At 37.3% G+C, this 22,982-nt stretch overlaps 2 protein-coding genes across 2 annotated transcripts; both read left to right on the forward strand.

Moving 5' to 3' along the window:
• The first annotated feature begins 1,001 nt into the window (after positions 1-1,001).
• On the forward strand, positions 1,002-13,427 carry LOC107749036 (SLAIN motif-containing protein 1-like). The gene is made up of 10 exons (XM_016564084.1): positions 1,002-1,166; positions 1,244-1,590; positions 3,385-3,521; positions 5,363-5,479; positions 7,495-7,593; positions 8,606-8,755; positions 10,080-10,415; positions 11,166-11,345; positions 11,454-11,730; positions 13,079-13,427. Exons 1-10 carry the CDS (start codon positions 1,119-1,121, stop codon positions 13,152-13,154), a joined length of 1,767 nt encoding a protein of 588 aa, XP_016419570.1. The 5' UTR covers positions 1,002-1,118; the 3' UTR covers positions 13,155-13,427.
• Positions 13,428-19,171: 5,744 nt separating this feature from the next.
• LOC107749037 (kelch repeat and BTB domain-containing protein 7) lies at positions 19,172-21,291 on the forward strand. Its single transcript, XM_016564085.1, has one exon. The coding sequence runs from the start codon at positions 19,409-19,411 to the stop codon at positions 21,266-21,268; it is 1,860 nt and encodes a 619-aa protein (XP_016419571.1). The 5' UTR covers positions 19,172-19,408; the 3' UTR covers positions 21,269-21,291.
• Positions 21,292-22,982: the final 1,691 nt, after the last annotated feature.

The raw sequence follows: 22,982 nt of genomic DNA on the forward strand, positions 1-22,982 counted from the left end.
ATATATTTTAAAAAAACGTGTCACAAGATGATGCCATTAATTAAGTGACTTTTGTTAGTTTAGGGATTTTACAAAGACTAACAGAATTGAAGTTGACACTGAGGACAAAGGAAAATATTCACAAATTGCCAATTAAAACGATTTGAAATATTAAAATTAGATAATGGAAAATTGAAGAAACACCTGAAATATTTCTTAATAAATTATCCATTTTTCAGCAGAAAAGTTCAATCCAAAGAACACACAAACACACGGTTTAGGATTTACTTTGAAACTATTTTCTCTTAGAAATTGCTTGTAATTTTTTTTACAAATAATGACAAAGAAACAAGCAACACATTGAATTTAACATGAAATTCTGACAGACTGAAATGTAAAAAATACTCCATTTAAATTGTGATATGATAAAAGAACTAATACATTTACAACACTAAAATTGTGAGTTTAATATCTCATCCAATATATTAAGACGTAGGCCACTACCATTCAAACATTTGGGGTCAGTAAGAGTTTAAATGTTTTTTTTTAAAAGTATCTTAAGCTCGCCAATGATATTTATTTGATCAAAATACAATTAAAAAAACTGTAATATTATTGCAATTAATATATTTTAATATGTAATGTATTCCTGTGATGCAAAGCTGAATTTGCAGCATCATTACTCCAGTCTTCAGTGTCACTCACAAGGATGTTGAAAACAGTTGTGCTACTTAATATGTTGTGGGTTCTTTGAAGAATAGAAAGTTCAAAAGAACAGCATGTATATATGAAATAGAAATATTTTGTAACACTGTAAATGTCCTACCGTCACTTTTGATCAATTTAATGCATCCTTGCTAAATAAAATTATGAATTTTAAAAAATCATAAATCATATTGACCTTAATTTGAACGTGTATTGTATTGGGAATATATTTGAGAATAGAATAGAACATGACACTCCAGATGTAAGGCACCATTTTCTTGCTAGTCAGCTGAATGGAAAGAAAGAAGGATGTCGAGGAGCTGCATGGGTAAGTCAGGGGCTGGTGTTTTTTGCCTGGTGGTAATTATGTGGTGGTCGTGTGTTGTGTTTTGAACTGAGGGGGAGGAGACAGAGAGAGACACATCAGCATCTCAATGAAGCGTGCAAGCCGTCTGAAAGCACTGCGAGTCTGGGCACACAGGGTAAACAACACCGCCACCATCTTACTACTGTTTATATGCTTTTCTCTTCAATGGACGGACTGTTGTTCAACCCGCAGATGATGGCGGACGTCAATGGCAACAGTAAGATAATGAACGCAGAACTGGAGGTGAAAAAGCTTCAGGAGCTCGTGAGAAAACTGGAGAGGCAAAACGAGCAGCTCAGGACGAGAGCAAACGCAGCGAACAACTGCACCTCCAGCGCCCGTCATGGCCCAGACACCGGGAATTACTGCCTTTCATCCTCCTATTCTCCAGCGTTTGGACTGTCGGATGAGCACTATCCGTATTTTCATCCGCAGTCAGTGACTGGTGCTGATGAGGATGATGCTACTGTGCTGGATGAGGTGGAAATACTAGACCTTCATGTTGTTCTTCCCATCGATGGAGAGTCTGATTACAGCTGGTACTGATGCTGCATTATTTGCCCAGTAAACAATGGTGTATTTCTTGCCTAAAAGGATTTGATTTTCGATATTCAGCATTGCATGTTCTTTGTCATGGCTTAAATTCAGTTCCCATGAAATGTCACCATAAGTAGACCATGTGTCCAGGTCCATTATTGTTAGTTACTGTTGGTGAGTGTCTGAACATCACTGATGCAGGGTAACATCTTATTAGTGGTGAAAGACTGGCATGCTGTGTTGATGTGAAAAATATCCATATTATTCTCAAGATCATTTGTCTTCTAAATGTGAAGTGCACAGATGCATACACATTTGACTGTTCATTTGGGATCATTTCACACCGGATGGTCAAAAGTATTCTAACTTGAACGTGAACACTACACAGAGAAATAAAAACAGCGAATCTGGCCTGTCTTGTACATTTTCATCCGAATCACGTTGTACGAATTCATACAAAATTGCCACCTCATAAAATACTTGGGTTTTTAAAAGAAAGACAAACCAAATACTAGGACATTATTAAGCTAGGATGTTATGCTGATAATATAATTTGTAATGACAAAAAAGCTGTTTGAAAAATGCACAAAAATGTCTCCTTCAACATCCTTTCACATTTATGTGACATGTTCATGAAAGCCAAACCATAGCATAAGCTAACATCAGGACATTCACAGAAATGGGTAGACATTTGATCAAGTCAAATAAACATCATTCACATCCTGAATTCAAATTTAGACCTATATTTATTTTTAATCTTGCTAAATAGTTAGTAGGACACTTTTAATAAATGAGATCATGTTTTTATTTTTATTTTAGATAGAGATCAGTTAGATCATGTTTCAAACAAATGACTTTTTTTGACGATTTTTTTTTTTTTTTGAAGAAGAAGAAGATTTTCTTAAGCAGGTAGTGGTCATACATGCCTTTTTATATTTTAGGTGCAGTTTCAAACTCTTTTAATCAGCTGAGCTAATACAAATGTTACTAGATTAATGATACAATTCATGAAGCATCCAGGCAACACTTTAAAGGCAGAGTAAGTGATTTCTGGTAGCCAATGTTGATATTTGAAATCACCAAAACAAACACGCCCCTACCCCAAAAGGGTCTTGCCCCTATTTTGATAGCTCCGCCCCACATATACGTACGCAACCCAGGCAACGATTCGTTCTGTGAAACAAAGCAAAACCAATGTTACACCGTGTCTACGGACGTGAGCGGCGCGGTGCAACAAATCCCCGACAGAAAACTGCTGCCGGGTTCTATTTATGACTTGCTGACACACATTTCAAATGGTTTTCAATGGTCGCTTGATCGCGTCCAGTGTAGTCAGACTTTAGCTGTTGTAGACACGGTGTTACTCACCTATTGAGAAGAAACAAAGCAACCTCGGCGTCCGATCGCAGGCCTCCGCTCCTTGTGTTCTCTCCAGCGCTGGAAAGCTGATCCGATATTTACACGGGTCCTACTTCTTGCCTTATCGTTCCGCAGACGTTTTCCTCTTTTGTTTTTTATCCGCCATCTCTATCTTTCTGTCGCTCGGCTCGGCTAATGTCCGTCCCATGCACTGAAAGCTCTCTCCTCCACATCACGAGTAGACACGCCCCTTATTGCTGATTGGCTACAAGTTTGTTTTGCTATTCGGCCTGAATCAGTTTTCTAAAGTGGTTTTGAAAAATCACATACCCTGCCTTTAATGATACAATTCATGAAAGCATCCAGGCAACACTATAATAATGAAAGTTTGCAAAAGTACAGATTGGGATGTTCTAACCATGTTTTTATGTCACCAGGTTGTACGTGTCTCCAAAAGCAAAGCTGTTTCCTCATCTTCTCCTCAGTCCTCTTCAGTGGTGCAGACACGTGCTGGACAACCCCAGACCAGAGGTGGAGTTAGCCAAACGCTCATTGTGCTACAAACTGGACCAAGGTACCAACCATCATTCCCATGGATATAAAGTACGAAATCTGAATGTCTAAAATATCAGTGTTGTTTATGGTCAAATTTGAGTTTGAGGTTTAGGGATTGACAATTATAGCTTTTTTAAAGAAATATTTCACCCAAAAGATGCAGCTTGTTTCTTCATCAGAACAGATTTGGAGAAATGTAGCATTACGTCACTTGCTCACCAATGGATGCTCTGCAGTGAATGGGTGCCGTCAGAATGAGAGTCCAAACAGCTGATAAAAACATCACAATAATCCACAAGTAATCCAGTCCATCAGTCAACATCTTGTGAATTGAAATGCTGCATGTTTTAAAAGAAACAAATCCATCAAGGTGTTTTTTTTTTTTACATCAAACCGTTTCTTTATCCATAATATTGTGAAAAATAATATAGTGAAAAGGTAATCTCGTCTGAATCAGGAGAGAAACAAGTGAAAACAGTCCAAAACAGTTCCAAACAAATATGTTGCTATGATTTTGAAAGACGACAACAGGGGTGGACTTTTTCACTGGTGGAAGTGTTATTATGGATTATGGACCTGTATTTTGGCCAGAAGCGATGGTTTAAAGTAAAAAAAAACATCTTGATGATGGATTTGTTTATTACAAACAGCTTTTGAAGTAGATGTGTACACAGCTTTTGCAGCTTTTCACTTCACAAGACATTAATTGATGTTCCGGAGTGGAGTGGTGTGGATTATTGTGATGTTTTTATCAGCTGTTTGGACTCTCATTCTGACGGCACCCATTCACTGCAGAGCATCCACTGGTGAGCAAGTGATGCAATGCTACATTTCTCCAAATCTGTTCAGATAAAGATGGCCTGAAGGTGAAGTTTTTTTTTTTTTTTTAGTATACTATTTCTTTAATGGAGTCTATATATAATGCAGATACATATACAATTAAATTTGAGAAAACTGTAAGATGAATCTGAAAATGAACAGTGGCAGACTGGGGAGTGTTAACTGTTACTCAGCCTAATATAAAATATAACTTGATATGATGATAAATAATAAGACCTTGAGGAGATACAAAATTAGCACTGCAGTGTCTTGGTAGCTAAAAGGTGAACAGATAACCTACATTTTCTGTACTTGTGTAGTTCAGTAATGCTGCTGGAGGAGATGGTATCCATAGAAACAACTCCTAGTGCAGAATCAGCACTAACTAACACAGATATATTGGAGACTGTTCTGGGGACATGGTGGAATGTTTTTGTATCAGTTATTCCTTTGGATCAGTCCATACATGAATGATGTACGAGGCGCACATATACAGAGATGTGTGTTGTGGAGTTGCGGTTGCTCTGAAAGGCTTTTGAAAGGCCAGATTCAGCGAGCTTGGCTCTCTGTAAACGGGGTCATGAATACATCTTTGTTCCGGCAGCCTCTGAAAACCTTTGTTTTTCTGGGTAGCCATGAATGCTTGTTTTTATGCGATCTCGCAAAGGCTAATTGTTAAGGTACGCATAAGTACTGTGGTCCGCTTGACTACCAATAACTCATTCAACCCAGTTTCACTCTTTTAAAGGAACAGTTTGGCACAAAATGAATCTTTCAAACCTTTTCGTCTTCCACAGAACACAAAAGGAGAAATTGAGAAGTCCTAGTTACTGTTTTCTAAAATTGTCAGAAATAGCTTAAATTTCTTAATTGTGGAAAAAAATTTTTTAAAATATATTTAATAAAAACTACAGAAACTTTATTTAATTACTTACTTATTTATTGTCCTTATTCACAATAGTACACTAACCATACTATTAATATATTAATGTTGCTGTTTGTCATGTTTATTTATTAATTGCACTTCTCTTTTCCCATTAGCCAGAAGATGGAGAGGCGTCCTCTCTTCAAGTGTTCTGTACAGTCCTGTAGATGAACTCTCTTCTTTAAGCAGCTGTCCTAAACCCTATACTAAACCTGCACTAACTGAGCAAACAGGTAACACTTGTGCCTCACTCATCCTAACTCAAGGCCAGAAGCAATTTCTCATTATTATTCATATATAACTGCTAATATAGGTTCTGTACTCTATGCCTGATAAACTACATAGTTTGTACTGTGTATTATACAGGCCCTTGTGGAAAAGAAGTAGACTTGCATAGCTTACTCTTAAAAAGAGTACTTATTACAGAAATTATATACTTTAAAAGTGAATTGAATGTAATGTTTTCAGCCACTTTATTTAAAAAAAATGTATATAGTTTTAATATGAAATGCAATTAGCTCAACTTCAGAGTGCTTTTTTTGACCCATTTAAGTAGGACTAAAGAATATCTTTATATGTGACCCTGGACCACAAAACCAGTCATAAGGGTCAATTTTTCAAAATTGAGATTTATACATCATCTGAAAGCTGAATGAATAAGCTTCCCATTGATGTATGGTTTTGTTAAGATAGAACAATATTTGGCCGGGATACAACTATTTGAATATCTGGAATCTGAGGGTGCAAAAAAATCAAAATACTGAGAAAATCTCCTTTAAAGTTGTCCAAATTAAGTTCTTAGCAATGCATATTACTAATCAAAAATTACGTTTTGATATATGTACAGTAGGAAATTTACAAAATATCTTCATGGAACATGATCTTTACTTAATATCCTAATAATTTTTGGCATAAAAGAAAAATCTATAATTTTGACCCATACAATGTATTTTCGGCTATTGCTACAAATATACCCCAGCGACTTAAGACTGGGTTTGTGCTCCAGGGTCACATATGTAATTTCATAATTCTTTTGTCTTTGAAATATAGTTAAAGTGTACTGCTGAATGTACTGACATTTATATTATACTAAAATATACTTTAATGTAATTTCAGTTACACTTTATTTTAAGGTGTCCTTGTTACACGTTATATGTACTAACTATTATAATAGCAATTAATTATGCATAATTAGATGCAAGTAACCCTAAGCCAAACCCTAACCATATAGTAAGTACATGTAGATATTCAATATTACTCAGTACTTAAATGTATAATTACACTGTAACAAGGACACCTTAAAAATAAAGTGTTACCAATTTCTATTGAAATGCATATATGTCATGTATTTAAAGATATTTGTAATTACACATTTGTAATAATGGAGTTGCAATTTAGTACATTTAAAATATATTAACTTTAAATGTAATATTAAATGACACTTTACACGTATAAAGTACTTTACATGTGTTTTAGTAAAGTGTACTTCTTTAAACTATTAAAACAATGATATAAAATGTATTTTAAAGCAAAACTTTTAACTTGACATTATTACAAAGTGCACTTTTTAAAGGTGCACTTAAGTGTGTTAAGAAACAGTCATTAAAGTGTACTCTCTTTAAGTACACTTAAGAGGCCTTTTATTAATCTGAAAGTACAGTTTCTTTTATAAATTCTTTTAAGATTTGAAGTACTGTACACTACAGCTGCATATTCTTTTTCACAAGGGCCATATGTATAATATAGAACTATTATTAATTTTTGATTGAAATATACTGGTAAACTGGGTAGTTGAGAAACGTAAAGACGTAGCAATCAGACTAGCTGAGAAAGAACATATTGATTTTTTTCCCCAGGCATCAGGTATCGTTTCCTTCAGTCAGCTCAGCATTTTTCAAGCCATGAGAAATGTGAGACATCACTGATGAGTTGTGACGACCTCATGGTGTCTGGAAGTGACCGCTGCAGCATATGTTACACAAGACAAAGATTTGCTTGTGATGCTTTGTCACAGAAGGTCTGCATATGGTCCTGGTTGGACTATAGATTTATATGCATTAGATCAGTCTCAACTGGTTTTGCTTTAGGACACAGATTTTACAGTGGACAGCAAATGACAACCCAACAAAGAATTTCTTTAGTACACAAAACCGAATTTAACGTCTTTATAGTTTTGATCATTGTTTATTAAGCTGATTTTTACTCAATACCATATTCTGATTGATCTATCATCTCTCTCCTGAACCAGATCCACCTTCACCAAACCATCAGAAGTCTCTCACAGGGAGAAACTGCTCAAGCCTAACCGAAAGATCTCCCACATTCCTCTATCACACGGCTACACAAAGTAAGCTTGACCAAGATCTCCCATCATGCTCCACAAAGTGTATTTGGAGTCTTTCAAAAGTTTGGGGTTGATAAGATTTTATTTTTTTAATGATTTAAAAAGAAGTCACTTATGCCAACCAAGCCTGCATTTATTTGATCAAAAACAATATTCTGAAATGTTATTAAATATTAAAATAGCTGTTTTCTATTTTAATATATTTTAAAATGTAATTTATTCCTGTGAGGTAAAGCTCAGTTTTCTGCATCATTACTCCAGTCTTCAGTGTCACATGATCCTTCAAAATAATATGCTGATTTACTGCTCAAAAAACTGTTTTCTTTACTTTCATTTACTGCTTTCTTATTATTATCGGTGTTGCAAACAGTTGTGCTGCCTCTTAAATTATATTTATGAATGGGTTCAAACCTTAAATTTTGATTTACTATTAATCAAAAATATTTCTTTCCCCAAAGACAAAAACATTCACACAAAGTGAAAAGATTATATCATTAGATTTTATGTAGATGTTAGCCAAAATGTTACTTAACGTAGGTCAGTATGATCGTTTTTTGGCTTTTTACAATTTAATTTCACCATAAATAATATGATATTTTCATTTAAGATAAAACTAAAAACATTGTTAGTCAATGTTTAATTTAGTTTACTTACTATAAAATAAAGTCACTTTCAAAAGTAATGCTTATTGTGATGTCTTTTAAAATATGCATCATATTTTCTGTTATGCACAAAAATAAATAAATAAAACCCTGAGAAATTTCTGTAGTTAGTAAATCAGTATGTATTCTGCACATCAACACTGTGAGTCAAGCAAAAATACTATTTAAACATTTTTTTTCCTATGAGGAGTGTTATTTGCCATTAACACTTTTGTTATTAGACAAACTGAACAAAACAGGACTCCATGATTTTCAATCAATATAAAAATGCACTTTAAATAAGTGGCAGTCGTTTCAGTTTTTTCAGTCTGTGCCGTATATGTGTGAGATTGAGTTCTCCATGTCTCTTTCAGGTAACAGTCATCGTCAAAGACCTCTCAGTCCTCAGTCGTCCATAGACAGTGACCTAAGTGTCTCTGAACTGGAGGACGACTCCATCTCTATGAGCTATAAGCTTCAGGACATGACTGATGTGGAGGTCATGGCCCGACTGCAGGAGGAGAGTATGTCTACGTAAATACATCACATGGTCACCCTCATGTCATTCCAAACCTGTATGCTTTTTTTCTGTGGAACATATAAAAGGTATTTTGAAGAAAGTTGGTCACCAAACACTTTCAGTTCCCATAAACTGCCATTATAATTAAAGCTGCAAGCAGCGTTGAAAGGGCCCTCGCACCCGGGCTCACCGCCACCCGGTGGCTTTAGGAAATCAGCGAACGGTCAGCGATATGCATTTAAAGCGGTAAATATAGGAGGAATATGTCATTTATATGTGCCAAACTTCCTGCTGCCAGCTGGTGGCGCTATGACTATAACTGAATATTGACATGTAGATGTCTTCAGGCCAAGACATTTATCAAACGTGTGAAGTTTGGTGCAGATTGAACATGGTATGTTTGAGTTAATATAAAAGATGACATATCCTGTAGCCAACAGGTGGCGCTATGATTATAACTGAATATTGGTGTTTAGATGTCGTCAGGCCAGGAGTCAGTCTTATCAGATGTGTGAAGTTTGAGGCAGATCGGACGTTGCATATTTAAGTTGGTGTAAAACAAGTGATTTCCTGTTGCCAGCAGGTGGCGCTATGATTATAACAGCATATTGGCCATTAGATAGATAGATAGAAGACAGGACTATTATCAAACATGTGAAGTTTGGGGCAGATCGGACATTGTATGCCTGAGTTTCATGATGAAACATCGAAATTTGTCAGGCTGCCATGGACACGCCCTTCAACGAAAACTCAAGATCTTCGCAATTTAACGTCACAAAGGGCTTTAGATTACACTGACCAAATTTGGTGTTGATCTGTTTAAATCTCTAGGAGGAGTTCGTTTAAATACAACGCCTGAAAATGGCAAAAACGGCACAAAATTTGCAGAGAAAATTCAAAATAGCAGACTTCCTGTTGTGTTTCGGACTTCGTACCAGGGGTCTTTTTTGTAGGTATTGGTGTGTTATATGCGTCTACTGAATTTCGTACATGTATGTGAAACATGGCTCAATTGGCACTTCATTTAAATTTCATAGGTGGCGCTATTGAGCCATTTTGCCACACCCACTTCTGAAACCCAAATCAGATGTAAAGTTTCATGAGTTTTCGAGCATGTTTAGGCCCTAAATATTGCAATTCATTTTGGAGAAGAAGAAGAAGAAGAAACTGAGCAATTCCAATAGGGTCCTCGCACCACCGGTGGAAGTCAATGTACAATGGAAGTCAATGGGAAGCGAAGCTTGTTATGTTACCAACATTCTTCAAAAGCGTGGACTGGGTCAGAAGAAGTGTTTTGTACTCAGGATGCTTCATGTGTTTGTGTTTAGGTCTACGGCAGGAGTACGCGAGCACCGCTGCCACAGCCACGCGCCGCAGTGCTAGTTTTTCGGTGCACACAGGCGCACGCAGGAGCATGAGGAGTGAGGCTGAGCTGGAGGAAGAGGAGGAGTACGATCAGCTGCCCGCTCCGCAGCCGCAGCTCTTCCGGACGTCCTCCATGCAGCGCAGCACGTCCCACTCGCAGAGCCTCTCCAGCATGAGAGAGTGCCGGCGCAGCCCCTCCACGCCTCAGTACCTCAGCAGCCTGTCCTTCCAGCAGCTGCACATGCCCAACCACAGCTCCAGCACAGCTACAGAGACCCAGAGCTACAGAGCCAACACAGGTCAGACAGAAAATATACTGATAACACTGACACAGCAATAACTTACTGGTACCCAGGGTTGCCAGGTTTTCACAAGAAAACCCACCCAATCGCTACTCAAAACTAGCCCAATGGCGTTTCGAGGGGTCCCCAGTTAAAAAACGCGTTCTGGGGGTTAAAATACACGTTTTTTTGGTGGGGTTCCCGTGCTAAAATTCGCATTCCAGGGGATAAATATCATGTTATTGGAGTCGCTTCAACCCACGGACACGAAAAACAAACCGCGGCAACAGTGTTAAAGTAGCCCAATTCTGCGGGAAAACCGCGGACGTGGCAACACTACTGGTACTGGTTACTCCAGTCTCTCTGTTTTGATATGAAAGCTGTTTGGTAGAATAGATCATTGATTGGCGCCATCTTGTGTCTGGAAACCAAACTGAAGTTAAATAGCCTTGAAGTTCTTTAGTTACAGTAGTTGTAATAAATATGTTGAGCACAAAACTTATTTTTATAAGATTACCCAATTAAAACAAGAAAACAACAAAAACAGCAAACTGGCCAGAGACACAAAGAGCTGGCTGAGAAATAACTTAAAAATAGAGAACAGAGGAAGAAAAAAAAGAAAACTTTTCTTCCATAGGAATAGTCGTTATAGAATAGAAAATAGAAATATGATTTCAGTTTTTTAGGCTTTTAATTAAGTTTGTTTTCATGTATTCAAAATAGTAATAATTGCATTGCATATGCATGCATTGCCTTCCTTTTTTTCAGACAGGCTACGGAGGAGCATGCCAAACCTAATTCGAGCTCCCAGCATTCCCAGTGTCATCAGTGTGCCTAATGTTCCTGCTCCGACCGCTCACGTTGCCACATCGTCCTCATCTTTGTCATTACTCCGAAACAGTCAGAGTTTTGATTCCCACAGTGGTCTGGCCAAGATACAGTCTGCAAGTAAGTCCAAACATCACATTAAATGATAATAATTATCTTAGTAGTTGATTATATCTCACTTTGTCATGAACCTCAGGTCAAATTTTATTGCTCTCTGTTCAATCTCAGTTCCCTCTCCGGGCCAGTTACAGCAGCGAGTTCAGAGCGTGGGCAACTTCTCAACACGGCCCCCTCTGAAAGCCACAGCCTACGTGAGCCCTACCATCCAGAGTGCCACCACAATGCCTTCCTCTGTTAGTCTCAGCTCTATCCCCAGCAGCAGCAGCATCCCTCTCTCCAGCAAACCCAGCGCCCCCTCCTCCAGTCGCAGCGCTCTACCTCGGCCTGCTTCTTTTGTTGGGACAAGTGGGGCCTCACGCAGTAAAATTGCCCAGCCCATGCGCAGGTAATCATTCACAATTCTTCCTCCTCTACTTTTGTGAATGTATTACTGTACATTCGCTTATGGGCTTCTCATCCAGGATGTACTGTTTGCTTTTTATAACATTAGCTGTTCCAGAGAGGACAAGTGTTTTATTGTTAAACATTTACTGTTAATTACCAAATTTCATATTCATTGAAGCAAATGCACATGTAGGTACCAGTAAACTTCAGACAAACTCAGAAAAATTAATTGTTGTTGCCTGCAAAATAGTGTTAGGCTTATGTTTAATGATATGGACATAAAACAAACCATATATTGACTTGAAGTCAGTTTTTGTAATTCAAAAATTTATTTATCTGCAAAAACAACTTGATTTAGAGGCTCTTCTGAGCAAAATATTGATATTGCAATTTCTTTTTCATTAATTAATCAGCATATCATGTAATTAATTCAGTTCAAATTTGTAATATTTGACAGCCCTAAAAATACTGACAGGAATGACTGATTCTTAGAACTCTTAGATGTGAATATATTCAATTTACTAACATGCAGTTAGTAAGATTTATCTATTTTTTTATTTTATTTTTATTTTTTTATTTGTAAGAGATTATTACTTTTATTAAGGATGCATTCAACTGATCAAAAGTGACAGTCATTTATAATGTTACAAAAGATTTCTATTTCAAATAAATACTGTTCTTATGAGCTTTTTATTCATCAAATAAACCTAAAAAATATATATATTATGGTTTCCACAAAAATATTAAGTATCACAACTGTTTTGATAATAATAATAAATGTTTCTTGAGCATCAAATCAGCATATTAGAATGATTTCTGGAGGATCATGTGACACTGAAGACTGGAGTAATGATGCTGAAAATTCAGCTTTGATCCCAGGAATAAAATACACTTTAAAATATATTAAAATAGAAAACAGTTATTTTAGATTATAATAATATTTATGTTTTTACTGTATTTTTATCAAATAAATGCAACCTTAATGCAATGATTTCTTTCAAAAACAAAATCTCTTTCTGAACCAAAACTTTTGAGCAGTATTGTAGCTTAATGTTTTAAAATGATTTAAAAATATCTAGTTTCATACACAGAAAGTCTATTTGATTGTTAATTCATGTTTGTTTATAATACAACTCATGTTCATTTATGCAACTTGAAATTTGAGTTAAAATGTATTCATATATGTAAAAATTTACATTAACCAAGAATTGGTTAAAAATTGTTCATTGTTAGTTCATGATGGTAAAAAATGGATTCTTATTGAGAAATGACAATGATATTTTATATACACTATAATGTATAATACACTGAAGTGTTGCTGTCATTACCACTAGTCACTGTCATTGCAGTTTACTGACCCCACCGAAGAGTGTCTCTGCTCTGAGCGCCCTGCGTGACGGCAGCTGGAGGGACGGCTGCTATTAAACTGCTCAGACCTTAAATGTCTCAGGCCCAGCTGGCTGGGAACAACTGGGCACAACTAGACCTGAAGTGGAAATAAGATAACATCAAGGGATTCGAAGTTGAAAAGCACTGTTAACAAATGCAATACAGCACCACTGCAATATGCCTGATGGCTGAAACCCAGAGCATTATGCATACAAGTGTTTACGTGCAACTAATTTGCCTAATTGCAGCACAATTTTTGAACCATTGAAACCAATTGTCAAATGATATTAATAATTAGATATGAACATAAGGACAGTATTGGTTTTGGTAGATGTTATAATTTAATAAGCATAAGTCATTGTCTCTCAAATAGCACTTTTACTGTTAACTTGCATTGTTACATTAGATAACCAGTATTGGCAGAGTAGTACCTGATTGGTTTCTGTTGCACAAGTTGCATTCCTTTTTTAATAATGTTGTCAATTATGTTGCAACATATGGCAAGTGAATTATGTGGGTGATCTGATGCATTTGTAAAAGCAGACGAAATGGACTGTAAAACACTAAATGCAGCATACAGCAAATGGCAGCCATTCCAGATTGTATGTTTACATGATGCTCGTGATACAGAGCACCGTGGACAAGACATTTGCACATCAAATGGTAACATTTGTTATTCTTTTTTTAAAGAACTGGTTTATGATGGAAGGGAGTGGATAGTATGTTTTTCCAGTGTTGAATAAAAGGCTTTTGAACTGAATTATAATGTTTAGAAATGGTTCGTACTGAAATACGATATTCAAGAGAGTATTTACATTTTCGGGAAAAACCTACTTTTTTGAACTCGTCCTATAGGCTGTTTGTCTGATTTGCACAAGATTTGGTATGCACCATATTGAGATACTGTCGACAAAATGTTAGCAAAGGAAGTTATATTCATTTAATCATTTAGCAGATTTCATTTATCATTTAGCCTATTTTTACATGTTTTTTTTTTCAGCGTAACGCATTATAACCAATCACACATGATTCTGTTGAGCTTAAAAATGCAATGACCAATCAGAGGCGTTCGGGTTAGTCATTGCTGAAACGCCTGAGTTTTGTTTGGTGCGCGCACTCTTGCGAATTCTCTGATCATATAAACAACTAAGTGCAGATGTATGTAAAGTAAGAGATTATTTTTTATTAATGATATAAAAAACAAATAAACAAAGTAAGAGATTCATTTTACAGTGCAGACAACTTCTGATTATAACCGGAGTTTTTCTTTTTTCTTTTTGAGAGCGCTTAAAGCTCGCACTAGACTTAATAATATTCTTTGATAATGTAAATGTTTTTGCTCTCTTTCTGTATGTCATTCACTCGCTATTTGAATTGTAAATGAAAGCCTTATAATTAGTAGGCCTATCTAACGTTTTTATTAAATTGTGGTCACGTTAAATACAAATTCAGTCATATTAAAAATATTTTATGACATTACACCCATATTTGGTACCTGCCTAAAAAGATGGGATTTATTATGTGCGTAATTATTAGATTAAGGCGGAAAATGTAACGCCTTGCAGATGCGGGTAGCCTAAATGTGCTTTTTGTGTGTTTAACATTGGCCGGTGTTCCGACGAAACATGCTACCTGTTATCTATTTATCAGAGCTGTTGAATTTAGTTCTTGTGTGCGACTAGGACAAACAAGATCAGGTTAAATCTCTAGAAAAACATGAAATAATCATTTAATTTGCTTTTTTTTTTAAATCACGAAATCATATTTCTGAAACATCGCAAGTTCTGGGGCAAGTTCAAGCTCAAACCGGTGTGCACCGTTTTGCTACCGTTTCCGGTTTGAACGACATGTTTCTTGGAAACGGTGTGCAAACGGGGTTTGAGATGCGTTTTCTCTTGTTTGGTGGGTGTGTCAAACATGTCAGCCCAATCAGCAGCAACATGTATATAAACCACGCTGTATTAAAGAGACAGCTCGCACAATGTAATTAACATCAAAATAAATTCACAAGAGCAAGTATATTGTTTGCACATGTTTATTTACATTAAAGGCAAAATAACTAAAATAATAAGAGCACAAGTATGAAAATTCTTCAAAAAGAACACAAAGAATGGCCTTCTCAGCTGCCATAGCTGCAACTCTAGCGTCATCAGAACAGGGTGTTCAACGCACCACCGTTTCCGTTTAAAAAACGTTTTGCACCGTTTTTGTCGGGGCTGGACGCAGCCCTGGTCTTCTCCGTTCCTTGTGCATCTTCCCATCTACATGCTACCACAAATGCGGGTCATGTGACAGCATTAAATTAACACGGTAGGTTCAGTAATCCAAATTTTTTTACAAAATCTGAATGCAATTAATTTTAATACATCCGAATACTGCAGTGGTTCTCAACCCGCGGCCCGTCACGAATTCAAATGCGAATATTGTTTTTTCCTGATATTAGTCTTTGTCTAGCCTATTTCTTTATTGCAAGCGTGGAGGAAGTCGTGAGCAGCAGACAAATAAAAGGTAATTACTACTCTTTGCTTTAACACAAGCTGTAAACACTTATTTGAAAAGATAGGTCGATCGATAGATGGGAGATACTAGATATAGTAGACTTTTAGTACAAAAAAGCAATTAATATGAACAAATGTTGTATTCAAGTGCAGCAAGACATTTTTTTCCCTTTAAAATAAGTGTCTGTCTGATATTAGTCTACCGTTTATTTCTGTGCATGACTCTCTCCATCTACACGCCACTGTTTGAGCACCACAAATGTAAGTAAATGTGGAGGAAGAGTCATGTGACTGCAGCCAAACAAATGGTAATTGATACCGTTTGTCTTAAAGGGGTCATATGATACGATTTCAAATTTTCCTTTCTCTTTGAAGTGTTACAAGCTCTTGGTGCATAAAGAAGATCTGTAAAGTTGCAAAGACTAAAGTCTCAAATCCAAAGAGATATTCTTTATAAAAGTTAAGAGTCAGCCACGCCTACCTAAAACGGCTCGTTCGAACACGCCCCCACATGTCTACATCACTATGTGGGAAGATTTAGCTGTAAACACTTAATTGGCGCGTTAAAGGCAGTTAATTAACATTGTGCAGGTCATTTATACATCTGTAGATATATTGTATTGTAAACTTGTTTAAGATATAGATTTTGTGTGCTGCTAGAACAAACAAGGTATTTGTCTATCCATTTAGGAAAATATCTATAAAAATATACATACAAATTAAAAATTATTCTTTTCTGTTGGGAAAAAAAGACAAAAACAAATCACGGGTCATGTGACATTAAATTAACACGGTTGGTTCAGTAATCCAAATTTTATTACAAAATCTGAATGCTGTTAATTTGAATACGTTCAAATATTGTATTAAAGTGTTCAAGTGCATCAAGACATTTTTTTCACTGTAAAATAAGTGTAAATGCAGGTGTTGTGACAACATTAGCACGGTAGGTTCAGTAATCCAAATGTTTATTACAAAATTTGAATGAGTTTCATTTGAATAGAATTAGAAAATCACTGTGTTTCTGATGCTGGTCTTCTGTGTTTTTTCCCCCCCATGGTTGACTTTCTTCATCTACATGCACGCTACAATGGAAAATGTGTTAAGAATGGTCAAGTTACAACATTAGATTAACACGGTATGACAACTTTTTACTCCAGAACCTAAATCAAATGCACTGTTCAACAATATTGACCTCAGTCTTGTTCAAATATTGATGCACACCTGTCCAAGTACATCTTGGCTTTTTTTTTTTTTTTACTGTGCTGGAGGGTCTGGAGTTCAACCATTAAAGAAGAGAAGAGGTCTGGACTAGCAGCTATTCTAACTTAACATGTAACAAATGCATAGAACCAGTTCAGCTGAAGAACTAGACCCACTGACAATATACTGTCGTTTTATATATTGTACAAAAAATTAAAAAAATTTGTGAAATGATTATAGATCATTTAATGTTAATTGAACTTTTATATATGTCACAATAATATTATTGTAAAAATATTTGTCAAGTTGGCAGACATGATTAAATATATTGCTGTCCTTTTAAAATTGAGATAATTTTACAATAACTCTGTTAAGATAATACATAGTATAATATGTCTATAAACACATAATCATTTAGCGTTGTTGTATGATTAATAATTAAACAAACCTTTATGTGTTAAACTGTATGTATGTTTATGTCACTTACACTCACTCACTGAATTCTTAATGTTAAAGCTTGAGTGAACTATGTGCGGTTTTAATTTTTCACCAGGCAGGTGTGTGTTGGACAGTCTCTCTGACAACCACTGACCGCTCCAGTCGCATATGCGACAACAGCACAAATTTGTAAGTGTTTTAAATGTATTTGGATTGTGAATTTAATTCTTTTCAAGTAGAAAGACATTAGATGGTACTGTTCTGACAGACTTCACATTGTAGCTCATGTAACCAACTAGAATCCTTGTGTATGTGGATAAAATGCCAAACAAGGCACAAGAGGTGAGTCATCTCTACAATATCATTATTAATATTGCAGTTTTTTCTCATTATATGTCCATGCATACTGTACTTTGTCCTTTAGGATGCGGTGATCAATATGAAATCTGTGCAGGAGATTGCTAAGCAGTTAGGCTCTGAGTGGACCGTTCTAGCATTTGAACTGGGATTCACCAGAAATGAAGTCAGCCAGTTTCATGCCACATCCAAAGAAAAGAGGGTTCAGGCTCAGAGAATGCTGGAATCATGGTGTGTATTAATCCAACACACTATGAAATGTAACTGTTTATTATTGTTTTTTAAATTAGACTTTATTTTACAAAACTTACACCTTTTTCTAGAGTTGTGTTGGTGTTAATTGGTGGTAGCTCCGATGATTTGTGTTATTGATTGATAGGTATGAGCTAGCGTCCCTGGGACAACCCGAACAAAACCGAGCTTCTGCAGGACGGTCTTGAACGAGCGGGCCGTCGTGATCTGCACTGGGGTCACCAGAAGCTCAGCCGCAGAGTCGAGCTGCCCTCTGCCTTCCCCTTCATCATTACCGTCCACAAGACCATAGACAACAAGGACGCCTTGAGCAGGATTAATGTGCTTAATTGCAGTTATAACGAAGACCATTTGGCAAAGAAAAATTATGTGAGCTAAAAGTCTGATAGTGAAAATGCTGTTCTAAACTTACATTTTTATTATTTTTTCATTACAACCTAATTGTATTGACTGTACACTTGTAGTTTACTTCAAATCTTAAAAATATAGTTTTCATAGCTAAGTGCATTTCATATACATTTTAATTAGAATACATTATCATTTCATTGTAATTAACATGTTAAGTGTCTGAAAACATAACATTCAGTTCACACTGTTCACAAGTATAAATTATATTATTATTTTCATGATAATGTTAATTCATTATGTTAATTTAATCCAGCATGATTTGAGAATTATCCAAATTTTCAATGTGGCCTCAGACTATATTATATTACTTTAATTAGAACATAAGTTTGGTATAAAAATTATATATAGGCCTATATATATATATATCCGAGTAATAATCTGATTTAAAAATACTCATAAAATTGTCAGACTGAACAGTCATGGTTTATATTTGAGCATTCAATTAAAAGTAGATTTAAATGCTTTTCAAGGGGATATGTGTGTGTGTGTGTGTGCGTGCGTATACATATGTCCCGAATTGCAATACCTGCAATTTTAAAACGAATATTTAATATTTAAAACTAAATATTATTGAATATTGAGGATATGTCATTGTGAACAAAGCTTTAGCAGGCCAACCGAACTTAATACAGAGCGCGGAGAATGGTTACGTCTCAAATCGTAGTGAACTGCTTACCTAGAAGGCATTGTTGAGTCGCATAGCCGCGGGCAGCATTTTTGGTATCACACTGAGAGAGCACTGTCCTACGCTGCCCATAAATGCTGTCTATATAGGCAGCTGAGCGCAGACTTTGCGACGCAGCCGATGTGACCAATCAGCGCCGTACGCTGCAGCTCAGCGCGGTAGCAAGCTAGAGTGCGCCACGCAACGTCGAATGCTCAGGATCAAAAACCGAACGAAATTAGATTAAACGGAACGGACATCGCCGCCGATAGTTTGTCCTGAAAACACTCCCGTACAGTGAAAAAGGACCGCGTTTCATTCATGAAACATGCCTGCGTTGTCAGGCAACAAAGAAGCGGTACCTGCAGCTCACAGCTTGTTGTTTTCATGACACTTAGAGACCTTACATTAGAGCTGAGGGAGATCTGACGCCGCTAACTGACAGGATTTAGTTGCGTTCAGACGGAGAAAACATGGCTTCGGTGAACTGCTTCGCTGGACCTGAGGAGCTTGAGGACACAAATCACGCTTTAAGCTTGATGAGAGAGCTGAAATTATTCTACGACTCGCAGCTGTTAGTCGACGTGACTATCGAAGTGGAGCTCGATCCGGATCAAAGTGTTTCCTCAGGCTGCTCAGGAAAAGTTTTCCAGTGCAACCGAAATATACTGGCGGCAGCGAGCCCTTATTTCAAGAGCATGTTTACAGGAGGACTGTATGAGAGCACTCAGAGAAGCGTCACCATTCATGAGGTGGACGCCCATTCAATGGCTGTCATAATCGATTACTGCTACACTGGCAAAGTGACAATCACTGAAGGCAACGTGCAAAGGCTTTATGCAGCTGCCAACATGCTGCAGCTGGAGTATATCCGGCAAGCGTGTGCAAACTTCATGACAAGAAGGCTGGACCTTTCTAACTGTGCAGGGATTTTGAAGTTTGCCGACACTTTTGACAATCTGGAGTTGAAGAGCAAGGCTCAGGCGTTCATCGCGAAGAACTTCGTCCAGCTCGGTGCCAGTGTGCGAGAGCTTTGTGAGCTGGACTTGAAGCAGGTTAAAGAGATCCTCACACTGGATTCTCTGGACGTGGACTGCGAACACAAAGTGTGTTCGTTTGCAATACAGTGGATTGAGAATAACCTGCATGAGGTCGCTGAAGATGCCCTGCAGGTCCTAAGATGCGTGCGATGGCCTTTATTTTCAGAGAAAGACAGGGTTTATCTAGATAGCCTTAAATCAAAACCTTTTATAATGAAATATCTTTCGAATGTCCTAGACGGGGCCGGCGATGAGCCGAGCGCTACGATTTCAAAGAGCGTACATGCTGCCAAACAAAGAATCGGCAAGAGTGCAAAAGAAATGGTGCTTTTCTTCGGACGGCCAAATGAGCCTTTCATGTGCTATGATCCCTATACGGACGACATCTATTCTATGGCGTCCCCGGTCATGAACCTCACCAATCAGAACTTCAAACGCTCTCCTATGGAGACGTTTATGGTCTGCACCACGCCAGAGAACAATCTGTATCTCGCCTCGCACCTGTCCAAGCACTTCTGGGTCTACAGTCCTCTGTTTAATTGTTGGCAGGAGCTTGCGGAAAGACTTCTGGGAAGAGTGCACTCCTACATGGGCTACCTCAATGGGCATCTGTACATTGTGGGAGGCAGAGATCCGGTATCGGATGCCAGGCTCAAGGAAGTAGAATGCTACAGCATTCAGAGGAACCAATGGGGTTTTGTGGCCCCCTTACCGCATTCTTTGGGAAAGATGCAGGTTGTGACGATAAACGAGCGGCTTTATGTGGTGAACAAGAGGAGGATGCTTAGCTACGAGCCGAAGAAAAACCTCTGGCTCCAGCGGGGCTCTCTGAAACGCAGTAAACTCCACAAGGCTTGTGTTTTTCAAGAGCAGATTATTTGTTTGTGCGATATCCCCGTAGTTAAAGCTTATAACCCAGCTCGTGGAGAATGGAGGCGGATTGGAGACATTCCCATTGGCAGCAGCGCTGTCAACTACCAAGTGGTGCAACACAACAGCAAACTGCTGCTTCTAACTATTGAAATAGTCCATCACAATAAGAGCAGGCTTGTTATACATGAATACGATCCCACTCGAGACTCATGGAAAAACGTGGCCACCATGTTTGGATCGTCCTTCGGGTCCATAAGCCTCTCCACCCGGGTTTATACAGCGTGCTTGGGGTCCGGTCAGAATTTCATCTCAGAAGAGGATGATGACAGCGGCTCCAGCGCTGACTGGGACTTCGATGGATTGACTGACGCAGACTCGGACTCCGGCAGCTCAAGCTCATTTTCAGATGAAAATTGGTAGTCGATGCAGTTATAAAGTGTATGGCAAGCCGTACAATTACAGAGCTCTATAATTAAATTTTTACTAGTAAAAAAACACATTAAAGATATGTTTAATTGCAGAGCTCTGTAATTGCATTAAAGAGCTCTCTAATTGTAAATCTTACTAGTAAGAATGCGATTGCAGAGCTCTCTAATTAAATTAGAGAGCTCTCTAATTGACATTGTTACTAGTAAAAATGCAATTACGACGAGTAACTGGGAATAATTTAAGCTAAAATGGCTTGCCAAAAAAGTGTCAAATGTGGAACTGAGCCATATGTGCATATGCGGCAAAGTATTTTGAGATATAGGTGTTGAAAGTAATAGCCTGTTTCGATGTGGCTCATGCCACAGCAGCCAGGGTAGAACCTACTTGAAATTCATGCTGTTATGAGTATTATTAAACAAATGCTTACCTTTATGATATATGGCCAGTGAATGATACCTTGTCTCAGGATTATAAATTGGTACAAATAATTGTTAGCAGTGGCGGCTCGTGTGTTTTAAAATAGAGGAGGCACACTAATTGTATTGGTCTGGGATCCCTGCCGATTATTATTATTATTATTATTTGCTTAACCACTTTAAAATGGCTTTTTGATTGCTTTTAGTCAGAAAACTTAAAGAAAATGACATACATACAGCAAGATAATATAATTTCACTTACCTGGCCTATCACTTGAAGCAAACATCCATCCCTTCTTAAAAGTCTGTGTTAAAAGAGAGCTGCCTGTTGCGCCATTTAATTAAGCCGACTGCTGTAGCCTATATCCAGCTTAGGCTGTTTTCCCTAAATTTGTATATATACTGTTTGAATGACAGCTTGGTAAAAATGTTGGCATTCAAATATTCAATATCACTTCTAGGGCTGCACGATAAATCACATGCGATATTTAATGCGCATCTTCTGTAATCAGCGGTAAATCTCCATCACGTGCGGGCTTTCACATTGAGCAGCATTAGCTACACAGAGCCGTTGTTCACTGACAAGCTGCGCAAAAAATCGCGCGATTATAGCTCTCCCCCGGCCTCCCCCTCCCCTTCTCTATCACTTAGCGGTTGTAATTACATCAGCAGAATCGGCATATTCGCGGTAGAAAAGCGGCGCAGTGTTTTTTCACCTCAAAATTATGGGGAAGCTCTGCCTCCCCCCGACGAGCCGCCACTGATTGTTAGTATTGTGTCTCTGCCAGTCTTTGAAGATCATAAATAAAGAACAGTATTACGCTGGAATCTTGAACAGGGTACTATGGGGCTAACAGCCCCTCTTAAAGAAAATGTGTTTATTTCTGGTCTCAAAGTGTATAATGATCAGAAGAAAAAATATATTTATTTTTATTTAATATTGATGGGGGGATTTAATTAATGTGAAAATACACGATAAACGAGGTTTCAAATATAAAGGCTACATCGGTTGAGGTGATATGGAGCTAATTTTAATACACGTTTGATATAGCAAGATCACTTTTAGATACATTATTAAGATAAACCATCCTTCAGGAAGGATGGGTAATTTACTGTTTATTCCAAATATCTTGGGGCATTTCATAACCTCTTAAGTATGCTATAACTACACATTATTCTGCTAACAGTAAATGTACAAAATATACGTCTTTGAGCAATTAGCTCTGTTGTACTCTACCTCGTTTTACCAATTTTCTGTTTGTTGCTTATTTTCGTTGTTTAAGTGTTAT

Source organism: Sinocyclocheilus rhinocerous, unplaced genomic scaffold, assembly GCF_001515625.1.
Source record: "Sinocyclocheilus rhinocerous isolate Xijiao unplaced genomic scaffold, SAMN03320098_v1.1 scaffold2245, whole genome shotgun sequence".
Taxonomy (NCBI): Eukaryota; Metazoa; Chordata; class Actinopteri; order Cypriniformes; family Cyprinidae; genus Sinocyclocheilus; species Sinocyclocheilus rhinocerous.